Genomic DNA, 22855 nt, shown 5'->3' on the forward strand with positions numbered 1-22855 from the left:
ATTGATAACTTCATTCTCTCGTGTGAATAGATGTTTGTGATTGACTGTTAGTAGTTGTGTGTGTGTGTGTGTGTGTGTGTGTGTTTCGTATGAATGAGTAGGCCTCAACCATAGAATAATTATAGATTGTAAATGAACAAAGTATTGAAATTAAATTTCAACTTTAAATTTTTTAATCAAGTGTAAAGAAAAGAATATCCTAAGGAGCAGTAAGAAATATATTTTTAATTAACATATTATTTTTTTGATTGATTTTAATGGTATATTAGTTAACAGGTTCCAATCTTGGCCAAACACCGCGTTACAACTAAAGACGTTTAAAATAGTTCCTAACTCTCAGGTGCGCTTTAAGAATATTTAGAGAAGGGAAGATGGTTTAGCCCATAACAGGTACAACTTATTACCATGCAAGCAAAAGGTTGGTTGTCTGAAGTTCGTTTGTCAATATAATCATACACATCATTAAGCAATATTTGGTCTAGAGTTACACAAAAATATTCAAAGCTAAGTACATTACTAGAACCTTAAATCAATTAAATGTGTGGGAATCTTCACGAAAAAACCAGACATATAGTTCTTTACAAAAATTTTAATTATAGACTAGATATCATTACATATCTTTTAAGATAACAACACAAATATGCGTAAAAGCATTTGCCTTTATATAAGTTTAAAGGTCTAATGTTATTTTGTTAATGTTTATTTTCATAGTTTTTTTTTGTTAAACTTTAAACTTCCTTTTAAATTTTGTTTCATTGCGTAATTTTATTTAATTGCGTATATTTTACTTTAGTTTAAGACATTGTAATAAAAATCAATGAAGTATTTATCTGGGATTCAAATGCTGTAGGCACCCAAAAAGGTTACTTTGTAGATACCCCACCACGCCCCCCCAAAAATCAAAACCTTTCCCCTCTCCTATGTGTATTTTTACCCTTCCTCCTTGTCCTAAAACTTGTGGCTCCGCTCCATGCCTTCAGTATGAACAGAACAGCCAACATCTAACTTGAATAAAAAAGCTTTCTATAATACGATAAGTTAAATATCTATTCTTGTCTTTCATTTGAAAATACATTACAAATATGTAGTATGCTGTCAATTTTAGTTAATTTTTAATTAAGCTCTAAACAACAAGCACTGCAAAAAAATTAAAAACAGGAACAGTCAAACTTTTCTTATATGGACAGACAAAGTTAATTTTTGGGTATATTTTTACTGGTGAGAGAAATCTTAACAAATATTTCTTTTAATAACAAATTAAGGCGTTTTGAGCTAATGAACAAAAATGTACGATGATTTGGTTAAAAGATTTTATACAACTGATTCAAATGGTCTAGAAAAGTTTTAGTGGTAAAGTATCTTTACATTTTTAATAGAGCATCCTTTGCATTCTTATTTGAGTATGTTTGGCAGTAAAACATCTTTTCTACTTAAATTGATTGATTTGACCTTAACACTTCTTAACAGATTTAAAATTTAAACTTTGCGATTAATCTTATTCGGAAGTGGGGGGGGGGGGGGAGTGTCAAAGAATTACTACCATAATAACTCGGAAACTAAAAGAGATATCAAGACACTATCAAAAGCAAAGCTGTTAACTCACCACCATTATTCCCCCTTCAAACAGGTTTAAGGAGAATATGATCGAACATAATATTTTTCTTTCTTAAGCTTATCATGTTTTTTTTCCTGCCAAAATTTCAGGGGAAAGATTATAAGTATCGTCATTAGGGAATCAGACAAGAATGACTTGAACACTCTCTAGTAGCAAAAGGGGATGTAACAAAATGCAAGAGGGTTTTTCTTGTTTTTGTAATAGCCATCAACTTTTAGAATCATGACATTATTTTTTTTTTTTTTGGGGGGGGGAGATTAATTTAATTGCCATTTTCCTATCCCTAAAAGTTTACAATGTACAGGTATTCACAATTTCTTTGAATTATTGCCTTAGTTCTTTGTAGTTTCAGCGTAACTACTCTACATGTCAAGCATGTGTCGGTCTGTGAATAATTGTAAGTATCGGTGCTTTCCCATTCATTAATAATTCCAGAGGGAAAATAAAAAAGTATTTAAGATGACGGTTATAAATCCCCCCCCCCTAAAAAAAAAGAACTCCCCACATAAAAAAATTGCACTCCACTGGGGATAATTAACAATTATACCCCCTGTGTAAATCATTTGGGAAGGTAAAAAAAATATTGGCGCTATATCTGTTAATTTTACCTCCCACCCCTATGACATTTTGTACCCATATCTCCCCCCCCCCCCACACCACTATTAATTCTAGATTGCGTTAAATGTTTTTATACTAAAAATCTTTCACATTATCGTACTTGTTTCAGTAAAATATTTGATAAAAATAGAATAGATTTAAAATATAATATAATAGTTCAACAGTTTTGTAACATTAGATAGTACACTTTATATATTACCAGCGGCTTCGCCCATATAGGCCTCTAGGGGCACTTGAGGTGGTGGGAGTTAGTTTTCTAAAAAAGAAAAAATTTTAGGGGCAATCTCTGAAGGAGGGGAGCGATACTATCCCCCAAATTAGCTATGGACCTTCCGAGAACCTATGAGAAGTATACATTTTAATGGAGAATCATATTTCAATTTATTACTAAAACAAGAGGAAGGAATTCTGAGGTTGGTGGTCACTCAAAAATTTAGTAGCCTGCTTTTTTATGTAGTCCGGTAATTTCGAGCATAGATCATAGATATTTGAGGGTGAAAGTAAAGGGTTGGATACCCCCCTCCCCAAAACTTTGAATCCTCAACTTTTTTTCTCCATCAAAATCTTTAAAAATTCATTAAAATTACCTTCCTTAAAACTTTAAAACCCCCATTTACCCCTCAAAATTAAAAGCTTGGACATCCCTGTCACGATACAGCTGTATCAACGTAGAGTGTAGAGTATATGCGCTACCAAAAGTAAATGCATGCAGGCTCCACGTGAATTCTGTAATTTAATTCAACCTCTAAAGTGTAAACTTTGAATTGGACAATTCAAGGGTTATAGGGATGATTCAAAGTAATACCCCTCACTACTTAGTTTTAAAATAAGTTGTAAATAAGAGGGGTAGTTTAATTAGTGGGTTTATTACTTAAGGTTAGGTTGTGTTAGGTTGTACCCTTCCTTACTGATCTTCAATTCATTTTAAAAATAAGTGGTATTCAGTGTTCGTAGGTATTTGAAAGAAAACAAGGTTATTTCTATAAAGATTTATAGATCGTCAAAAATTAAGGTAGTTGACATATATGGGCAATTTTATTCAAAGAGCCTTTTTGAGCACAGACCCCTTCCACATTATTTTAAGAATAAATTACAAATAAGTGAGATAGTTTTTTTCATTTTTTTTACTAAGGACTGGCTGATTAAGGTTATATTTGGTACTGGGTAGTCACACAAGGTTAAAGTACCGCAATTATAAGCCCAGTTAGAATAGATCCCCCCTGCAGGGGTTAGGCATGGAAATTCCCCAACTACCCCCTTGTTTGATTTTGAATTTATTTTAAAATAAGAAGGAGTTCAATGATCGACGGGCACTTTGAGGGAAAGCATGCATGTATGAATTCATACAACGCCTTTCATAAAAACAGAAATACAATATTTCCTACTTTAACCCATCCCTGTATATACTTTGCAATGTGCATTAAATTGTCACATAGGATTAAACAATAAATCAGTTCTCTAGCCTTCTTAATCTAAAAATTTAAAGGTTCTAAGCATAAAAGTGTTTTATTTAGTAGCAAAGTTACTCTACAATTGGTTGGTCCATCAAAAAATGGCAACTTAGAATTTGTAACCAGCTGCAGCCACAATCCGAAGCCGAACCTTTTAATTTCTATTGAAACAAGAATGAAAACATCCATAAATGAGATGCTCTAAAATCAAATTTTAGGACAAACGAACAATAACATTTATACAGTGTCAGAACTTAATAGGCAGAATATTAATTTACAAGTCTGAAAAAACTGAATTTCTGAAAATGATGAAAGAAAAACATCATGTTTTAAATGGACATTAGGACTTTCTGGTAAAGAATATAGAGTTGCTACACTCTCTAAATCGTTTCGGACGGACAGCCGTCTAAAGTTATCTAAAGCTTCGATTTTAAGAATCTGTATTACCTAACTTTTAAAATTGATCATTCTTGTTAGGTTTTATTTTATTATAAAATTAAAAGCTTTTTTGTTTTATTCAAGGATAAACAATTCATTTCTTTTTTATTGCATTCATTAAAAGAATTTAAGGAATAACAAGGACGCCTATATACATTAGGGTGGGTTCATATCAGAATTAGAAAAAGCGGGGATATGCAACAGATAAAATTAACCTTAAAAACATTTCTTACCAAAAAAGAATTTTAAAAAATTGAGTTTTAGAACACGACCACTTAAAAATATAATTCATTACTTATTAGTATGCAAAGACGACATTCAAAATTTTTTTTGAATCATAACTATAGCTTCATGGTGCTCCCTGGAAAGGCCTTAAGGAGCTGAATCAGGAACTTTTGTCCGTTTCAAAATATCTCGTTCATAGCCTTAGAAATCACTAAAAAACCAAAAATTTTTAAGGTTTATTGAGAATTGTCCAATTTGTAGAAGTTTTTTAGATTTTCTCAGGCTAGGAACGAGATTTTTTGAAACGGACAAAAGTTCCTGACTCAGCTCCTCAAGGCATTTCCAGGGAGCACCATGAAGCCATAGTTCTGATTCAATAAATTTTTGACTCCCATTTACAAATAGCTATACAATTGAATGTCTGGTCGTCAGCGGTTTTAAGACTTAGGATAAATTTTAAATCATCCAGAAGTGTATTATATCTATATAAATTGAGTGCAGATCCCCGCTTTGGCCTCAGAAAAAAAATGTCCAAAATCGACCCACCCTAATATACATAATCATATGTACCACGCAGCGATAAAAAGGTAACAAAATTTAAGATACTCATATCTTTTTAAGCAATTTATAAGTTTTAATTTCAAAGTCTTATGATAAGAGTATAAACAAGATAATAAGCATCAATTATTAGCGAAGCTCTTAAATGCAAAAAGAAGAAAAGTAATTTAGGCATGTTAGAATTGTCATATTGATTTCAAACTTTGCATGATGGTTCCTGTAATTTAAAAAGTGTAAGAAATTAAAAATTTTACGACAATTTAAAACATAGTGTATTTTAACTTTTTTGTTTCATATAAATACAGAAAACTCTAAACTCAAAATAACTTGACAAAAAAACCTTTTTTGTTCAGAAATCATCTTATTAAAACTTATCAAAAAATACTGTAAAAGCTTCACTAAGTAGAAGAAAATACACATCTTCGGCCCTGGTCACTTTTTCTGGAAATAGGTTACTTACATAACCAAAAAATGGCTGTTCTATTCATATTGTACATATAGGTCAGGGTGGGGAAAACATGAAAAACATTTGAAGTATTAATCGTAACTAAGTCTAGATTTTTTTTTTAACATTCATAGCAATGATATGGGTAATGCCCTAGCTCGTAAACAAACGCAACTTATAAATCAAAACCATGTAGGTTTCAGCGCAAATCTATCATACTTAAAACAAAGAACGAAAATTTCAGTAATCCTCAGAACCGGTTCTAATCCAGCAGCTATTAATCGGTTTTAAAGCAATACTGTAATAAGCTAATCTTTCTAGATCGTACCTAACTACTACAGGAACCATCATGCAAAGTTTGAAATCGATAGGACAATTTTAACATGCCTAAATTAACGAAAACAACCTATCCGTTACGGACGGGCTGACCGACCCTATTTATAGAAAAGCTTCGCTTTTAAAAAGCGGAATACTAATTTATCCCCAAAAGCTTTAATTAACATGCAAGCTTATCATAATTTTTAAGATAAATAAATATATTTTTTCTATGTAATATCATCCATGAGTTAAGTTTTGCCATGAATCTTACTTAGAAAAGTTTTTCCAAGGAGGGAATTTATTATCAACTTTATTAACATACAAAAACCTCTTATGTAACAAACAGAGGTGCTGAGCCCTACTCTAATATAGAAGTAAAACGATGCCTGTCTGTCTGTGTGTAGGGAAGGATATCACTAACCACTGCACCGATATGGTTTTTCCTTTAAATATAACCTTCCTCTTCGGTACAAACAATCATATTGTTACTTTTATATAAGGACTAGCGGCTGTGCTTCATGTGGCCTTTAAGGGCATTTCATGTTAGGTGGGCGGGGGGTCGTTTAGTACACCCTCTCTCAATTTTATTTTTAAAAAGAAAAAGTTAAAACAATTAGGGGCATCATTTTTTTCTTGAGGCTGTTTCTCTTGGGATGGCGGTGAGACAGACAAACATCCTATTACATATATATAAGGATGGAAAATGATATTAATAGTTGAGTCAAAATAACTGACATGAGAATATATATTTGAAATAGAACAAGAACAATATTGTACACAAGAAACACCTAAACAAGAAGTATACATATTCTTATATAAAAGTAACAGGATGTCCATCTGTGTTAACCACTGGATCTTTATAGTTCTTCCTAACAGCGAAGCTATAAAAGTTTACTAACCCCCAACTTTCCCCAACTCAAGGGCATTAGATGTATCCAAATGATAATTTTTTAAAAATGATAATTGCATCATAACACATTGTTCGTGTTTCTCTCGATAGGCAAAAGACGATTTGACTGACGGACATACAAATTCTTGAGATAAAAAGTAGCTACGCTACTATGAGCATGCACTGGGAATATTTTCATATTAATATTCCTTTCTTTTGCCCAGTAGTATTCAAAAATAAAAGGAATAGCAAATTAATGAATAAAATAAACAAGTGAACAAAGTTTTAAAGCTAGGCTTTTCTTTAATTAGGTTTAATCCGTAAGTCGGAAGTCCGTATTGGGTTGCTCTTACAGTTGTTATATGCTGGACATGTTAGAATTTTCCTTTCGTTTTACTCTTTTTACTGTCCTCAATTCCTAAAAACTAGGGGTGCAACCACTAGCTTGATAGCTTGAATATGCGGGGGGTTAAATTATATTAGAACTGACTTATCGCTGTATTCTATATATTCCTGACTATAATAGTATATTTGCCAGAGCTTATGCAATTTTTTGCATTTTATTTTCTTTGCAAATATCATTTTGCAACGTCAATTTTTTGCGTCTTGGTCGAAAATATTTTAAATTTACAAATCATTATTCTATTTTTAATATTTACATCATACTTATCTCTCGTGATCGAGTGACAGAAAGAATTTATTTAAACCTTAGTTTTTATTATAGAATAAGCGGCTTTGTCCCTATCGTCTGGAGCTGTGCCCCTAAAAAAAGAATATGACCATAAAAAATATAAGAGTGATTTTTATAGGACATAAAACATCTCGTTGTTTAAAACCATTTTAAGAGACAATTAGCAATTTTATTTTTGGGGTGGGATTATTTTTAGGCCGATAAGTGGTGAAACCCTCCCCCAGAATGGTTCTGAACCTTCCAAGAACATATGAGAAGATATGATGTAAACGAGAAACATATTGGTTCTGCAGTTAGCGAGATCCTTCAGTACACACAGACAGACAATCATCCTATTATTTTTTTATAGGGATAACAATAATTATCTCTAGAGAAGCTAAGCTCTAAAAAAACATTGCATAACCCGAGGGGCCTTTTTTGCGTTGTTTACGAAATAACTGTTTGGATTGTCAGAATATTTGTTTATATAGGGGGGATATACTTCATGAATGAGTGTCTTAATTCTTTTTAACAGTTGGGCCAATGAGTTTATTCGGGACCTTATCATATAGTGCTAATAAGTAATCAATGTAACCTAACCTAACCGTCGATTCTCGCAAAATGACAATATTTCCAATTAAAATCAGGAATTTATATTATTATTATTTTAATATTCATGGAAAATTGTCTGTAATACTATGCTATACATGATTTGAAGCCAAAATTAGAAATATTATTATCCTCACAGCTAACTAATGGCATTTTTATTTGATGGAATATAAGCAATATTTGTTAAATCACACATTTTTGTTAAACCTTTAAAATATCAGATATGTACCTAAACATTTATATTGTAAAGCAAGGAGATTTTATTTATGTATATTCTTATAAAAAGAATTATCGCATTTAATTTTCAGTCAAAATCCTTCCATCGTGATTCTAAAACAGTTAGGGAGTTGAATCCATTTTTATAGAAGCAGAAATATAATCTATGATTATGGTTTGGACCCTCTAAAACTGTAATCTACCCTTCCACTTTCCCCTCTCTTGGTGAAGATATCTTCAACGCCGATACGATTTTTGAAATATAAGATTCGACTTTTGTCTCTCTTGTTAAAGATATCTTCACCAAGAGAGGCAAAAGTGGAATCTTAAATTTCAAAAATCATATCGGCGTTGAAGATATCTTCACCAAGAGAGGGGAAAGTGGAATCTTACATTTCAAAAATCGTATCGGCGTTGAAGATATCTTCACCAAGAGAGGGGAAAGTAGAATCTTACATTTTAAAAATCGTATCGGCGTTGAAGATATCTTCACCAAGAGAGGGAAAAGTGGAAAGGTAGATTACAGTTTTAGAGGGTCCAAACCATAATCATAGATTATATTTCTGCTTCTATAAAAATGGATTCAACTCCCTAACTGTAAAAGCAATGCTATCCTCAAATGTAAATGGTGAGTCATATCTAAATATTTATATTTCTAAAAGAATGTGAAAATTAAAAGGATAACAACTAGGGATAGAGAGTCTGCGATTTTAAAAGATTTTTCTAGTATTCATTCGAATCCAGTGGATAGGAACCGGTTCTCATACATACGAAAAAACCATGTCTAGCATCGTATTATATCCAGCTTTCTACGAATATAAAAATGTACAATCATAAGATTAAAACTAGTTTTAATCTTATGATTGTACATTCTATATCCGCGGAAAGCTGTTTATAATATTACGATGAAAGAAATAACTATAATTATACTTTATTTTTGTGTAATTCCAGATATAAGCAATGATATAGCCAATATCACAAGAAGGAGGGGACATGAGATTGTAAATTACACAAGTTCCAAAAGATTTATAACCATGATATCATTTTCGTCGGATTAAAGAATTTGGGTATTTTGTATTGAATTTTCAACCAATAATTGTAGTTTACAATAGTGCTAATTTAGCTAATCATTATTGTGAATCAATTTATCCCTGGATTACTGGGTAAAATGAACTGGCTAGCAACAACTCACTTCATTCAATTCAAATAAATACAACAACATTCATTTCAAAACAAGGATGACAATATTTATGGTAAGCAAAAAAAATACCCGCGTCTGCAGCACAGCATGAAGTACATCCGCTAGTTGTTGGGGGAGGTGAAGGGTTCTAATCTCATTATCATGCAATCCAATAAAGTGAAAATTGTATTTGGCTAATACGACAATCCACCCCCATAACCACATCTCCTTACCCTCCTACTGGATTAACGATGACTGGAAATTGGGTTATTATATATCTTGAAATTCTTAAAACCCGTTCTCCCCATCTCTTTTTCGTTCCCCCTTTTTTAACGTCATTCTTGATGTTTATACAAATGCGCCAATTTTTTAAAATAATTTTTTTTTATAAAAAATGACATCTGTTTGGTTTTCCAGTGCAATTAAGCTTTTATTAGGTACAGGGAAGGTTTTTAACTATTTTGGGAAAGCGTATCTCCACCCTGCCAATTTAAAATCCCCCGCCCCAATTTTTTTTTTAATATTCCTTATTAAAACTTAAATAAAAAAGTAAAAGGCCGGTTAACTTATCCCCCTCCCATCTTAAGAACAACTAGAGGCTTCTAGTGGGCGTTGCCCCTAGTATTTCTTATAATAAAAGCTATGTCTTGCATTTTTTTTCAATTAGGTGTTTGTTCACGAATTGCTGCACATGACAAAAATATTTTTATATTTTAAAGTTAGTATGTTTTTCAACCTATTTTAAAAAAATTACACTATTCTAAGACATGAAGATATATTTCGATTTTAGCAATCATTTTCAATTCATTTTGTCTCTTGTAGAAGTGAATCAAGCAATATTAGCTTGGTCGTTTTTAATTTTTCTAATTTAATTAATATCCTTATAAGATAAAAGTTATGCTTGAAAATTGTTTTGATAGCTATTATTATATATTGCATTTTTAAAAAAACGTTAAAGTTGAGATCAGAATTTGCGTAACTTTTGCGTCATTTCTATTTTCGGAATTTTCTTACCTGTCATCGGATTAACATACTGACAACCTAAATTGACAACAATATAATAGTAACGCATATTCTATACTCATTCTTGTAAAGATTGGCACATACTGTAAACTCATGCAGACTTGCAGACCAGCTTATTTTTATAATATCTTTGCTTATGAAAATACACAGGAGACATTTTGAGACGGTTTTAATAAAGAAATGACTTCATAATTGCACATTGTACTACATTACAAAAAATGGACCAAATAAACAGCACATTACAGTCCATAAACAAACTTTTTAAATGAAAAATTTATTATCAAATATTAAATAAAATAAATATTTAAAATAATAAATTCTGAAATTCTATATTTGCTTTTTATGAATATTTGATATTGAACATTTACACAAATATGATATTATTTGCAGTGATTATTTAGTTAATAAAATCTCTTTTTATATTTGCAATATTGAATTTAATCATTTATATTCAGTTACGTTTCTCAGACTCAATACAATATTTTTTGGTTGGATTGTGTTCTTATTAACACGGAGGAAGGGGACATTTGGCTGTTTATTACACTAGTGCCCAAAGTTTTATGATAATGTTTACTTATTGTTTGGCTTATCAACTTTGGGGACTTTTATTGGAATTTGATTGGTTGGTTCAAACGCTGAGAGGTTGAGTGTCCAAACATTTCAACCACTAATTGTAATCTACAAAAGGAGTATTCTTGTAAATCATCATTGGGGATGTACATCAATTTATCGGCCAATGCCATTTTCCTTTAGATCCCTGTTTTTTGCTCTTGATTTTATGTTTGCAATGGTTGGAACCTGAGCGTGCAAAGCATTTTCTAGGTGTTGGTTGGAGGGGAGCAAATTGCCCCTTCTTCTTGTGAAATGAAATATATCAAAACCAAGTTGGATATATGCAAAGCTTCTCATCAAATAACAATGAGAATTTCTAAATATATATTAGAAAGACATAAATAATTGTGAAAAAAATTCGTTGCTTTCACACAAAGTATCTGTTTAACACCAGCCCCCCTTAATTCAAATAAATTAAAAATTAGGGGGGGGGGGGTGTGGTTTGTTTAATCCTTGCAGAGGGTCGCTAACCATACGGGGGATATACCTGCAGTACCTTTGTGAGGCTACCCAATACCAAAATTAACCTTACCTTTCTTAATTAGATTAACAAACAACCAAAAACCTTTAAAACACTAAAACATTAGTTTCAAGCCTATTTTTGTTTGTTTTTGTCCAACCCTATTTAAATACTAAAATGACGAAAGAGCGTATATAAATCACTTGCCTCTAGTAACAAAAGGATAAGTAGTTGCTAAACATTATAAAGTACCACTAACGAGAGAAAATTATTCAATCACAAATAACTTATTTAAATACTAAACAATTGTCAACAATTTGTTTGCTTGGATTTGATAATTCAATGTTAAATTAAAATTTTGTTATGCTCTAATGTCTTAAAAACATGAAAGGTGGGTTACAAACAAAAGCACATTGGCAATAATTTTGGATGATACAATTAAATTCTATCAAAGTTTCTAAATATTAATTATCCCTTTCCCTGTTTTACAAGTTTAATCCATTGCTCCCTGGTTACCTCCCGCCTCAAGCAATGGCTAAAAATTTGTTGCAGCGTAACACACAAGATTATTTTAGAACAATCCATTATTTTAAAAGGGGACTTCAGATCTCCCACCCCCCTTTTTTAATTATTTTGTGCATAAGAAGCAACATCAAGTAAAAATGTTTTTTTAAACAAGTTTTAAAATAAAATAAAAAGAGACTAAAGTAAAACAGATATAGTGTAGAAAATAATGAATATATGCAGTAAATAATATCTATAGAATAATTATAGTAAAGGGTGTACAACGGTATTAACGGGGTGCTGCCACTTTTACCACTAGCAAAAATACAACCACTGTGTTTTTGACAAAAAGTTGGTGTGTTTTTGTCAATTTCGATTATAGCTGTGTTTTTGGCAATATTTTTTTATCCACTGTCAAAATTACACCTTCACTGCTGTCATAAACACAGTTTTACTGACATTTTCACACCCATGAAAAACATGAGGCTGTCAAATTCACAGTTTTGATGACAAAAATACACCTATTTTTATATTACTATTAAGTATTTAACCAAGTTGTTAAAACTTATAAATATTAATGTTTATACAGGGTGACCCACGTAAACTGGTTTTTTTAAAAACGCTTATTACTCCCTTAATATTTGAGCTATCTTTGATCACTTATATTACACTTTAGATTCTTGAATATTGAGAATTTCTAGTATGCCATGTCGAGATTGTTCTATTTTTGTGCTTAGAAAGTCTGAGCGACCAGCAGTTTGGACCCAAACTAATCTTAAAGTTCACAAAGCAAATATTTTCTTGTGGGTTAGTCTAAATTCAAATGAACCTCTTATGTAATACCTTGTAGATTTTTTCCTGTGGATTAATAAGCGTTTAAAAAAAAAACAGTTTACGTGGGACACCCTGTAGTTAAATTAGAGATTTGAGAGTTGCTACGATTTTCAATTAAATTAATAAATTAGATAAAATGTATTTAAGTATGTACATTGTAAAATATGGGTATAATTGGAGATGCGACATCCAAATTTCAAAATTCTTTGAACGTACAAACAAGATTCTTATTCTTTTTTTGTTACGTCATAATCAGTCAGACACTATTACTGTGTTCATCGCGCGCACTTCAGGCACAAGACACAATTACTCTGGTCAGCCCTTAGGCACTTTTTATGTATTTTTATGCATTTACAAGTCTAATATTACCAATATAATACCATATATGGGTAATACTAGCCTAATCATGGTAATCTGTATGTGATTGAATATTGTTATATGCTTATATAAAACATTATATCTATTGTTAAAGTAATCATGTAACCATTATGTAAAACTAAGTATACCTATAGCCATAGCTTCATTTACGTCACAAGTTTAACATACAAACACCTTATCAAACAGACAAGGACTTAGATCCTGGTAAATAGTTGTTGTTATAACTTGCACCTCTTAAAATATCTCAGTTATTCATTGACTCTCGAACTATTAAGTTCTTCTCCTGGCTTAAAGGTAATGATCTTAGTTAATTTAGCATGCATTGTAGTTTAAATTTAGGTCCCTTAGTACTTAGCATGAATTGTGCCTAGATCTTATGTTAGAGATCTAACACTATGCACAATTAGATGCTTTGGACTTAGGGCACTTTTCTGTCCTACACTACTTATGTTTATTATCTCCTATCCTGTAAATATTTCATACTTAACTGATTCACTTGTAATGTAAATACACTTTATAAAACACTCTTCCTTCTTATGTGCTTAATATACTTATATAATATAGATCGAACATCCTAACCAGCCATTTATTCTTATCTTAAAGCAATATAATACCGCGCGTGGGTATTTGTTGAACTGCCACGGGTTCAGTCATATTCGTATTATACTTGTGGGAATAAAAGGAAAAGCATTCTTCACTGTGGAGCCGACGCTGAGAATGTCTATGTGTATTGCAGTAAAAGTAGGATTTAAGTAGTACTCATAGAAGAACGATCTCCATGCCATAATATTGGACAAGCGCCCCATTCGCACTACCATAATGCTACAACATTGATTTAAACATATTTTTACCTCTGTAATAAATAAACTTGATAAATAAGTATAAACTTAAAAGATTATTTTTGTCCATATATAGGTGTATAATTGACAAATTATTAATTCAATAGATGTATTTTTGTCAATATGTAGGTGTAAAATTGACAGCAAAATTGTGAATATGCCAGTGCAATAACTGTATTTTTGTCATACCCCATAAAAGTGCAGGTGTGAATTTGACAGTAAAACTGTGTTTATGAAAGCAAATCACTGTGTTTATGACAGTACTATCACTGTATTTTTATTAACCATCCCTCCCACCTAAAAAACTACTAAAGTTATGGCTCAAAGTCCTCAGTTTTCAAAAATCATTAAATTTATACTAATATTTTGAGATTTCTACACTAACAACTTTTAAGAATACTCTAAATGTTTGGAAGAAGGGGATATCTTGCGGTCAACTAGCAAAACAAGGAATCGTCCATTATTTTCTCCAGACATTTTACAGTGTACAAGTGTTTATTTTAGGATTTCTTTATTTTTCAACATTCCTTAACAAGCATGCCTTTCAGTAGTGTAGCTATTCTTCATCCAGAGTGAACGTCTAACTGATATTTTAACAAGGGACATTTGACTGCTATTACAACGGTGTGTCTTATTCGTTTGCTAAAATACTTTGGGTACAATATCAAACCTTGATTATCAGGTTCCAAAAATTGTTGTGTCCAACATGATAACCAAAATTTTAATCTATCAAACGAAAGGGCAATTTCGTTTATCATCATTTGGTTGTATACAATTTCATCATCCTTTATTTATCGAATTCCTAATTTCTAATTTTGCGCTAGTTTTGGACATACTTGTTTTTGTTAAATAATCAACATACCAAGTCCATTACATTACCTGAAACTTAAGAACAATAATGGTTGTACATAGCGAAGAGCAAAAAAAACATAAAATACTTAAGTACAGGATATCTATATTTCTTTGCTTCTGTCTGTAGCGTAGAATCTTGCCAACTACTGAACAGAGTAAAGCTTTTTATAGGTCCTAAGATGTTTGTTTTAAACCATTTTTAAACCAGAAGCAATCCCTCCTTTTATAACCTTATATTTCTAAAACTAAAATTTAAAGTGGAGGGTCGTCTACCCCATTCACTCTTTCATAAAATGCCCCTAGAGGCCTCTAGAGGCGTAGCTGCTGTTATACAGATAGACGACCAAGGTGTAGAGTATCTTTACTGAACAAAAAAAGAAATAATTAAAAATTGGGTTAAGTGGTTATCGAATTAAGAGTCTAATTATAGACTCGGTTTTTCTTAATTACTTTTCTTTTATTTTTATTTTTTCACAATATATAATTGTTTTATTATAATTAATCTTCTTAGTATGGTAAATCTATGAACATAAAACAACAACGCAATTATATCAAGACTCAACAGCCGCGAGTCAACCGCCTGTCAGGAACAACAACCTTTTGTCGCGGCTGACGCGCGGCTGGCGAGACCTATATTTAATGCAATTGTAGCTAAGCTTAATTTTTTTTAGAGAAACAACGTTACATTCAGCGATTCACTAAGGGGGTGTAAAACCATGAGGCGGTGAATACCTCTACTCACCCCCATAACGCACGTCACTAGTTAAAAACATTTCTTTATTTTTAGGTTTTTCCAAATTACTACGGTTCTTACAGGACATTTGACTACTGACTAAAGTCCGAGCTAAGACTATAAAACTATTCAAATTGACTGAAAATGTTAAATCAATACACCTTCTCACAAAGGCTTTAAAGACAGAAAAGATATTTTAATGACTATTGTTTTTACACATACAATCACAAAGCTTATAAAAATTCGGGCCAGGTAAATTTTTTGCAGGTCTTCAAATTCCAGACTGGATAATTTCAAAAGCAAAAAAATAAAAATTCATGTGTTTTTGCCACCCTAATCTGTCTGAAAGCCTTAAATACAGGGATAGGTAAATAGAAAATTAATTTAATAAATATTCTTTGTAATTTAATTTTTGATAAGTATGTTTATATAGTATAAGTATGTATATTGACAACAGCAGGTTTTAGGCTATTTCAAGAGGTACCCCCAACTTATATGGGTTAAGGACCCGGAGAAAAATAACTAGGGCCTTGAAAACCAAAAGAACTATTATTTTTTTTTATTGTTTTCAAACCTCCAACAGCAAGAGACAAACAAACATTTTTCCATCCAACCACTTATATTAGGATATTAACAATCGTTTCATCCATGCTAAAAGAATTTGTTCGGATTAACTGAATGGAAAATGTCTATAAACGTCTTTCCTCTAGGGCTTTGAAAACAATTAATATCCCCTGGATTAGGAACGGTTCTTATCCATACTGCACAATCATGTATTGTATTTTTATAGACAATTTTCTGCAAAAATGAAATAGAAATCATAAGATTAATATTAGTTTTGTTGACCTTGGTCTTAGGCCTTTTAGGGCCAACAAAACTAGAATTTTTGTAATGATTTTTTTATTTTCCGCGAAAAGTTGTCTATAATACGATGCGGTGTACAACTACAGGGTGAGTCAGAAAAAAACTTAGTTTTCCGATTTTCTGATACAACCAGTAGGAATATGAAAAAAAACAATTATAGGTTCTTGTTCTCTATAAAAATATACATTAAACTTAGAAAAGGTGTTTTTGAATATCTCTGAAAACAACGGCGCTTTTTAGAGCATAAAGATTTCTAAAAGTGTTTGTGATGACTTTTTCGGCCATTATTTTGTACTTTTTAGGTAGATTTATTTATAATAAAAAATTTCTACCATTCTAAAAAGATACACAAGCATATTTTTTGATTATTAAAATTTTTATTCAACAAATTGACAATATTTAACATCTTAAAAATACAATTTATTTAAATTAAATTATCACATTATAAATCAAACGTTTTGTTGTAATCTATTGTTAAGATTTAATACCACATGACCGGAAAACCAGCTCATTACGGAAATATTTCATCTTGTTACCTAAATTCCTCCCCCCTCCCCCTGAATTTCCTCTATATTTGTTGCAAGACTGGATTTAATCTCCAAAATATCCGCCCCCTTTGACAAATTATACTTGTGTGTTATTATCCATCATAATAACTTCATTTAAATAGGGTAGGGTTTCTAAAAGGCATTTTTATTTCAAAAATTCAAACCTTGATAACTTTTTTATCTTTAGAGATTTTTTTGTGAAATAAAAAGTTTTTTTTTTCTTTTTACAATAAGCTACGTTATTATAGAAAATTCTTTTAAACCCCATGCATCACAATCAAGAAATATGAAAAAATGACAAATTGCAGTATTCTAAAAATGCTTGTGTGAGGAGCCAAAAAGCATTTCACCTTTAAAACTCATTGAAGTACTTTTCTTAGACCTTTTTCTAAATAAATATTGAAATTTTAAGATTTTTTTATACAAAATAGATGAGTTACTTAAATTTTTCTTGATCAACATTTTTACAGGCATTTTTTGACACCATACACCTATCATAGAGGCCGCATTTTTAGAGATAATGAAAAACACCTTTTACAAGTTTGATGTGCTTTTGTACAGAGAACAAGGACATCGAAAAACTCAGTTTTTTCTGACTCACCCTGTACATTTATGTTCTCTTACAATTTCTAGCATGTAGAATAGAATCCATTTCTTTTTACATAGTCTGTCTATAATTAGGATTCAAATATTAAAAGGCCAAAACTTTTAATATGAAGAATAGAAGGTGCATAATATCTAAAATTAGATTATAAAATATTTTAATTTGCTTTAATAAAAGTATATTAACTTGAAACAACTTATCTTCTCATTTTTGACATTCTCGCTCAGGGAGGGAGGTGATATTGGATTATAAATTACACTGGTATCCAAAGTCTTGTAACCATATTATTTTATTTGTTGGCTCAAAAACTTTGGGTACTTTTGTTGAATATCAATTGGTAGGATTCAAACTAAATGTATCTAAACTTTTAACCAATAATTTTAATAAAAATAATAAGGGATAAAGTTTGGTATCATTATTGGAGATTTATGTTAATTTATCTTCATTGTCATATCCCTTAAGATTCCTGAAATTAATGAAAATTAGACCCTAATTAATCACGACTCAAGCATGTTTTGAGGTTTTTATTTCATTATTTTGAAAGAAATGAAAAATGTTTCTTTCTAAGATGAAAATATGAGAAAAATATTAAAAACAAAGAATGAATTTTATGTCATTTTCAAGGCTGTATTTTGTCTCAAATATTGTTTTTATTTTTGAAATGTCTTATTCTGAAAAATAAACAAAGTTCAGTTCATAATTGTTTGTCCCTTAAGAACCCGATAACCTCCGAGCCGTTTAGGTTTTACTTTACAGAGAATATACCTACTAATACCTTCAATGGTTTTAAGCTATTTTTCGGGGAATTGAGCACATACCTCATCATTGGGAATGTTTTTCATCTATAGGACAACTCTATCATCCAAAATATCTTGGCCAAAAGAGGTATAAAAACTGTTACTGCAAACCTTGCATTAGATAGGTTTAAATAAGTACAGATTTGATGCTACCTACTTTATTAGGGCCAAATTGAGTTAAATTGTCTGTACATATACACTTAGAAATATGGTTCAACTATTTAATATTTAAATAAAATACCTAACGGCAGAGAATAAGGAGACATTCGGATGTTTATTACACTAGTCCCCAATGTTTTATAATTACATTTTCTTATTCGTTGGGGTACATTTAACTTTGGGGACTTTCATTGATCAGTTAGTTAATTAAGTTTAGTATACACACACTTGAACTACAAATTGTAATCTACACAAAGGATAATTATGTGTAGCATAATTGGGAATTACATTATTTTAACGGCCATTATCTTATACCTTTAGTTCCCTGAAACGACAGTATGATTAATAACATCTGCAATTTGAAAAAAATTGGAAAATAAAACAATAACTTCAATGCATAATTAATGTATTATTATTTTTGGTATTTCCAATGAAATGCGCAATAAACTTTTATTAATGGAAACAATAACGAATATTTTTATCTGTATCGAAGCTCTTTGAATCAAAATGATTATGGAAAAAATAAAGCTTTTATAGGAACTGGGAAACCAGGATAATCTAGCTATTAAAATACTCGGGTATATTCCCTTTCGTGGCAACGCCTTTTAAGGGGGCGATTCGTCGTATTTTCAAAATGGCTTTTGATAGGTGAAAATGCAACGCTTATTATTACTTTCAATTAGATTCTAAAGATATATAGAATATTGTCAAAATAATTCCGACCCAGAAAATTGTATTGTAGCCTCGCGGATAAAAACACTTGATTAATATTTACATAAATATATATTTTCTATATTTCTACAATATAGGACAATTAAATATTTAATCATGTCATAAATGTTTTAGGTTTATATTATATGTATATCATTATTCTTATTGGATTGTAGACTGTAAGTAAATAATTTCAAAAAAAAACTTTAATTTACAAGTGTTTATCATGAAAATTATATTCTTTTAAAATAGAATATGAAAGTTCAATTTATATTACATTAATATGGTTTTTAAACGTGGCTATTTTAATTGAAAATCTTTATTTTTGATATAAGAGAAATAGCATTTTGAGAAAGAAATAAGGTAAGGTAGAATAATTTCAATATAAAAACACAAAAATTTTACAAAAAATAAATAAATATCTTTACAGATGGGATACCCCTTATAAACTAGGAATCACCAAATCAGTTTTTATTTACAAAACATTTCAAAATTTTACAAATCAAAAAGTTTTCAGACAAACAAAATCAGACTTGGAATAAGAAAAGCTCTAAAATATCAATTTTGTTAAATTTTACAATCTAGGATAATACAACCTATATTTTTTTACAAAATTTAAGCGTTCTACTCTGTGAAAAAAAGTAGTTAAAACAAAAATAATTTTATTTGAATGAAGCGTAAAATTAGCAAGCTTCATTTAGGTAATTAGCTTTTAAAGAGATGACAAACTTTTATTTACTTTTTTTCATTTAACTTTTTAAATTTATTCATGGGGGCTCTTAAAAATCAATCTTCTTGGGAGCGCTCAACCCCCCCTCCCCTCCCGGAATAAGGTTACCTATAAACTATGACTACCCAATAAGTAAAATCAGACGAACGAACAGACCTTATAGTTGTATAGTAGCTGTAATACTTAAATATTGAATTTACGAGACAATGAAGTATACTCCAGAGACATGTTAACTTTAAGTCTCTTTCAAAAAGCTCGGAAATTATTGGACAAGCATATGAGCGAAAAAATTTAAAAATATAGTTTTACTGCTGCTATTTCAAGTGGCAATAGGTCAACCAGAGATATCTAAGTTTAACCTGGGGATTCCTTACATATTTTTTCATCTATGTAAGACTAAGAAAAATCCTAACTAATAATTTATTCCTCAGCTGTTAGATTTAAGAAAACAACTAATTTCATTGAATTGCCTTTCTTTAAATCAAGATACCATTTAAAAGCTATATATGATGTTTTACACTTCCATCTTTATAAATATAAAAAAAATCTCTGTTTACCTGTCCTTTCATTCCTGAGAAAAATAGAGTGTAAATTTGTTTTTAAGATAAATTATTCTTTGTTAAATGTGGCCTTTAATTTATTGCTTTAGACTTACTAAAGTCATTCTTTCACACTCTCTTTATTCATGTTAAAACTTTTTCTTTTAATTTTACAAATTCTTATGATATGCCTTAAAAATACAAAAAGTCAAATTATCCTATCAAACATCATTAAAATTTACGATTTTCTACACTGCTATGCATTTAAACTTATTAATATTACTTTTATTTATGGAAAAATTTTAATTGATATGCGATTATATATTTGTATTTACATTAAATAACTTTAAAAATGATTGAACCTACAAGTTATACTAAATTTACTGTTTGTCTATTTCAATTTGATTTTGAATAGGAAACTTTTCTTATTGGTTAACACTTTTTTTCTGGTAAAGTCCAGACAATTTTTTACAATAACTTTATTTAGATTTTGATCTTGAATAAAAATCAAATAAGGGTCAAAAAGTACTTGACCGGCAGCTTTTTATTAACACTCGGATTTCGTCATTTCGACAATTCATCGGCAGACGGATTCAAGCTTTCATAGGCTAGATCCGGGGACGTTGTTAGGGCTCCGTGGTACCGCGGGGCGTGGCCGGGGTTGGCGGTGTTCTGCGGTGTCGGGATCTCGGGGGTAGAAGAGGAAATAAGGTCGGGAGAGGCTAGTGCGACGGCGGCGTGAGCGGGGTATAGGTGGGCAGAGCGCAGCATTTCTTCTTGTCGGGTCTGGTATGTACTGAAAATAAATATATGCATAATTATATGAAAGTAAACAATTTCATCAAAACACAAGAATAAAAAAAGATTTGTAAAACAGTGCAATGATTCTACAAATTAAAGATTTTCTAAAAAACAGATGCCTTTTTGAAAATGAAAAAAAGATTTTTTGTTCTTTTGTGTACACTCAATGCCTACAAAATTGTAAACCCGATAAGAAGAAAAACGTAAAATTTCAATAAAACATCCTGAGAATTTTTTTATAGACTTACAATTACTATTTGAATGAATAACTAAAAAATTTCATAAAGGCAGAAAAACATACTTCCCACTACTTTGTATTGAAAAAAACCGGCTAGAATATTATAAAAATCTAATTCAAAAAGATCTTTAAAAAATATGAAAGATTTAATTTGTTCTGACCATTTTATCTTACCTTTCATCATCATGAACTAGATCATCGAGGCCTCCGTCAAATTCAAAGTCTTCAATATCATCAATATCCTTGCTTGTGTCAGCTGAACTGTCTCTCTTCAAATATCTGCCACACGAGGACCGCTTGCTTGTACGTCGTACTGACCGACTTCTAAAAATGTACTACTATCAATTTTGGTTACAGATAAGGGGAAAAGATGATTTCCATATTCCCTCAAAATGCCCTGTTAAGTACTGAACAATAACACAATCCCTTTTATTTCTGGCTGTTTGTAAATTAAAATCTCGTAATCGGCTTGACCTTTGAACAGAAGCTTTAGATTGGTTCATTTTGCAATTTTTACATATTTTTTTTCTACGTAAGATTTTTTGTTTGAGTTTTGTTTCTCAAACACTTTCTTAAAGTCAAACTACTCTTAAATAACGAAATTAAAGTATAATTTAATAAATATTTTTTATTTTATGATACTTTTTGTTCATCTAAATTCAATTAAATATAAAATTTCCATTTGTAAAGTTTATATAAGAGTTTAAGTTCACCACATACTAAGATTAGCTTTAAATAGTATTAAATTTCAACCTAGAATAAAGCGATATGCAAATTAATAATACACTTTTTTCCTCCAGAAGGAATATTTTATATTTCCTAACCCTTCAAGGTTAGACCCAAAAAATGCCTTAATGTTGAGGGGGGGGGGGAGGGGGGACTTCTCAAAATCTATTACAGCTTGAGTTCTGCAAATAAGCATTGATACAATAAAACAGTAAAGTTTATTTCTCACTTTCTTTACTCCTATATTTAGCAAACTTTAGGCTTTAGCTTTTTAGTTAATTTGCCCAGAGTTTTATTTCAGAATTTTACAAAGTTTTTCCAAGTTTTCCTTAATCCTATCTAATGTTTTACAGTACAGAAGGTGTAGGTATATCTAGTAACCTAGGTGAACACAGGGACAAATCCTGTAAAATATCTTGTTCTAGACTGCGGGTTAACCTTTTTTCAGTTTAAAATATACCATTACATCTCTGCAAGGCTAAGGAACCCCTAACTGATAGGCTAGTCCTTTTTGTCCTATGTAATCGTTTTGAAATCTATATTATTATGTTAGAATATCTTTTTTTCAGGCTTTATATTGTCTTTATTACAACTGTGAAATCACATTTAACTCACATTTTATAAATTAATTCTACATAAATCTACCTTTTTCAATATTAACCCTAATTGCA

General features: G+C 30.7%; 2 protein-coding genes across 2 annotated transcripts in view; both read right to left on the reverse strand.

The window, feature by feature from the left end:
* The window catches only part of LOC145329451 (alanine--glyoxylate aminotransferase-like), a 557715-nt gene extending 547628 nt beyond the window's left edge, over positions 1–10087 (reverse strand). The window contains exon 1 of the mRNA XM_080173606.1: positions 10046–10087. The gene's annotated coding sequence lies outside the window, so the exon portion shown is untranslated. The remainder of the gene's footprint in view (positions 1–10045) is intronic.
* A 10167-nt stretch (positions 10088–20254) lies between these two features.
* The window catches only part of LOC145329454 (uncharacterized), a 35231-nt gene continuing 32630 nt past the window's right edge, over positions 20255–22855 (reverse strand). The window contains exons 9-10 of the mRNA XM_080173614.1: positions 21633–21782; positions 20255–21215 (exon numbers count right to left, since the gene is read on the reverse strand). Coding sequence (XP_080029740.1) covers positions 20984–21215; positions 21633–21782 — 382 coding nt within the window. The 3' untranslated portion in view covers positions 20255–20983. The remainder of the gene's footprint in view (positions 21216–21632; positions 21783–22855) is intronic.

The sequence above is a fragment of the Acartia tonsa genome, chromosome 10 (assembly GCF_053477335.1).
Source record: "Acartia tonsa isolate MP-2025a chromosome 10, ASM5347733v1, whole genome shotgun sequence".
NCBI classification, from domain to species: Eukaryota; Metazoa; Arthropoda; class Copepoda; order Calanoida; family Acartiidae; genus Acartia; species Acartia tonsa.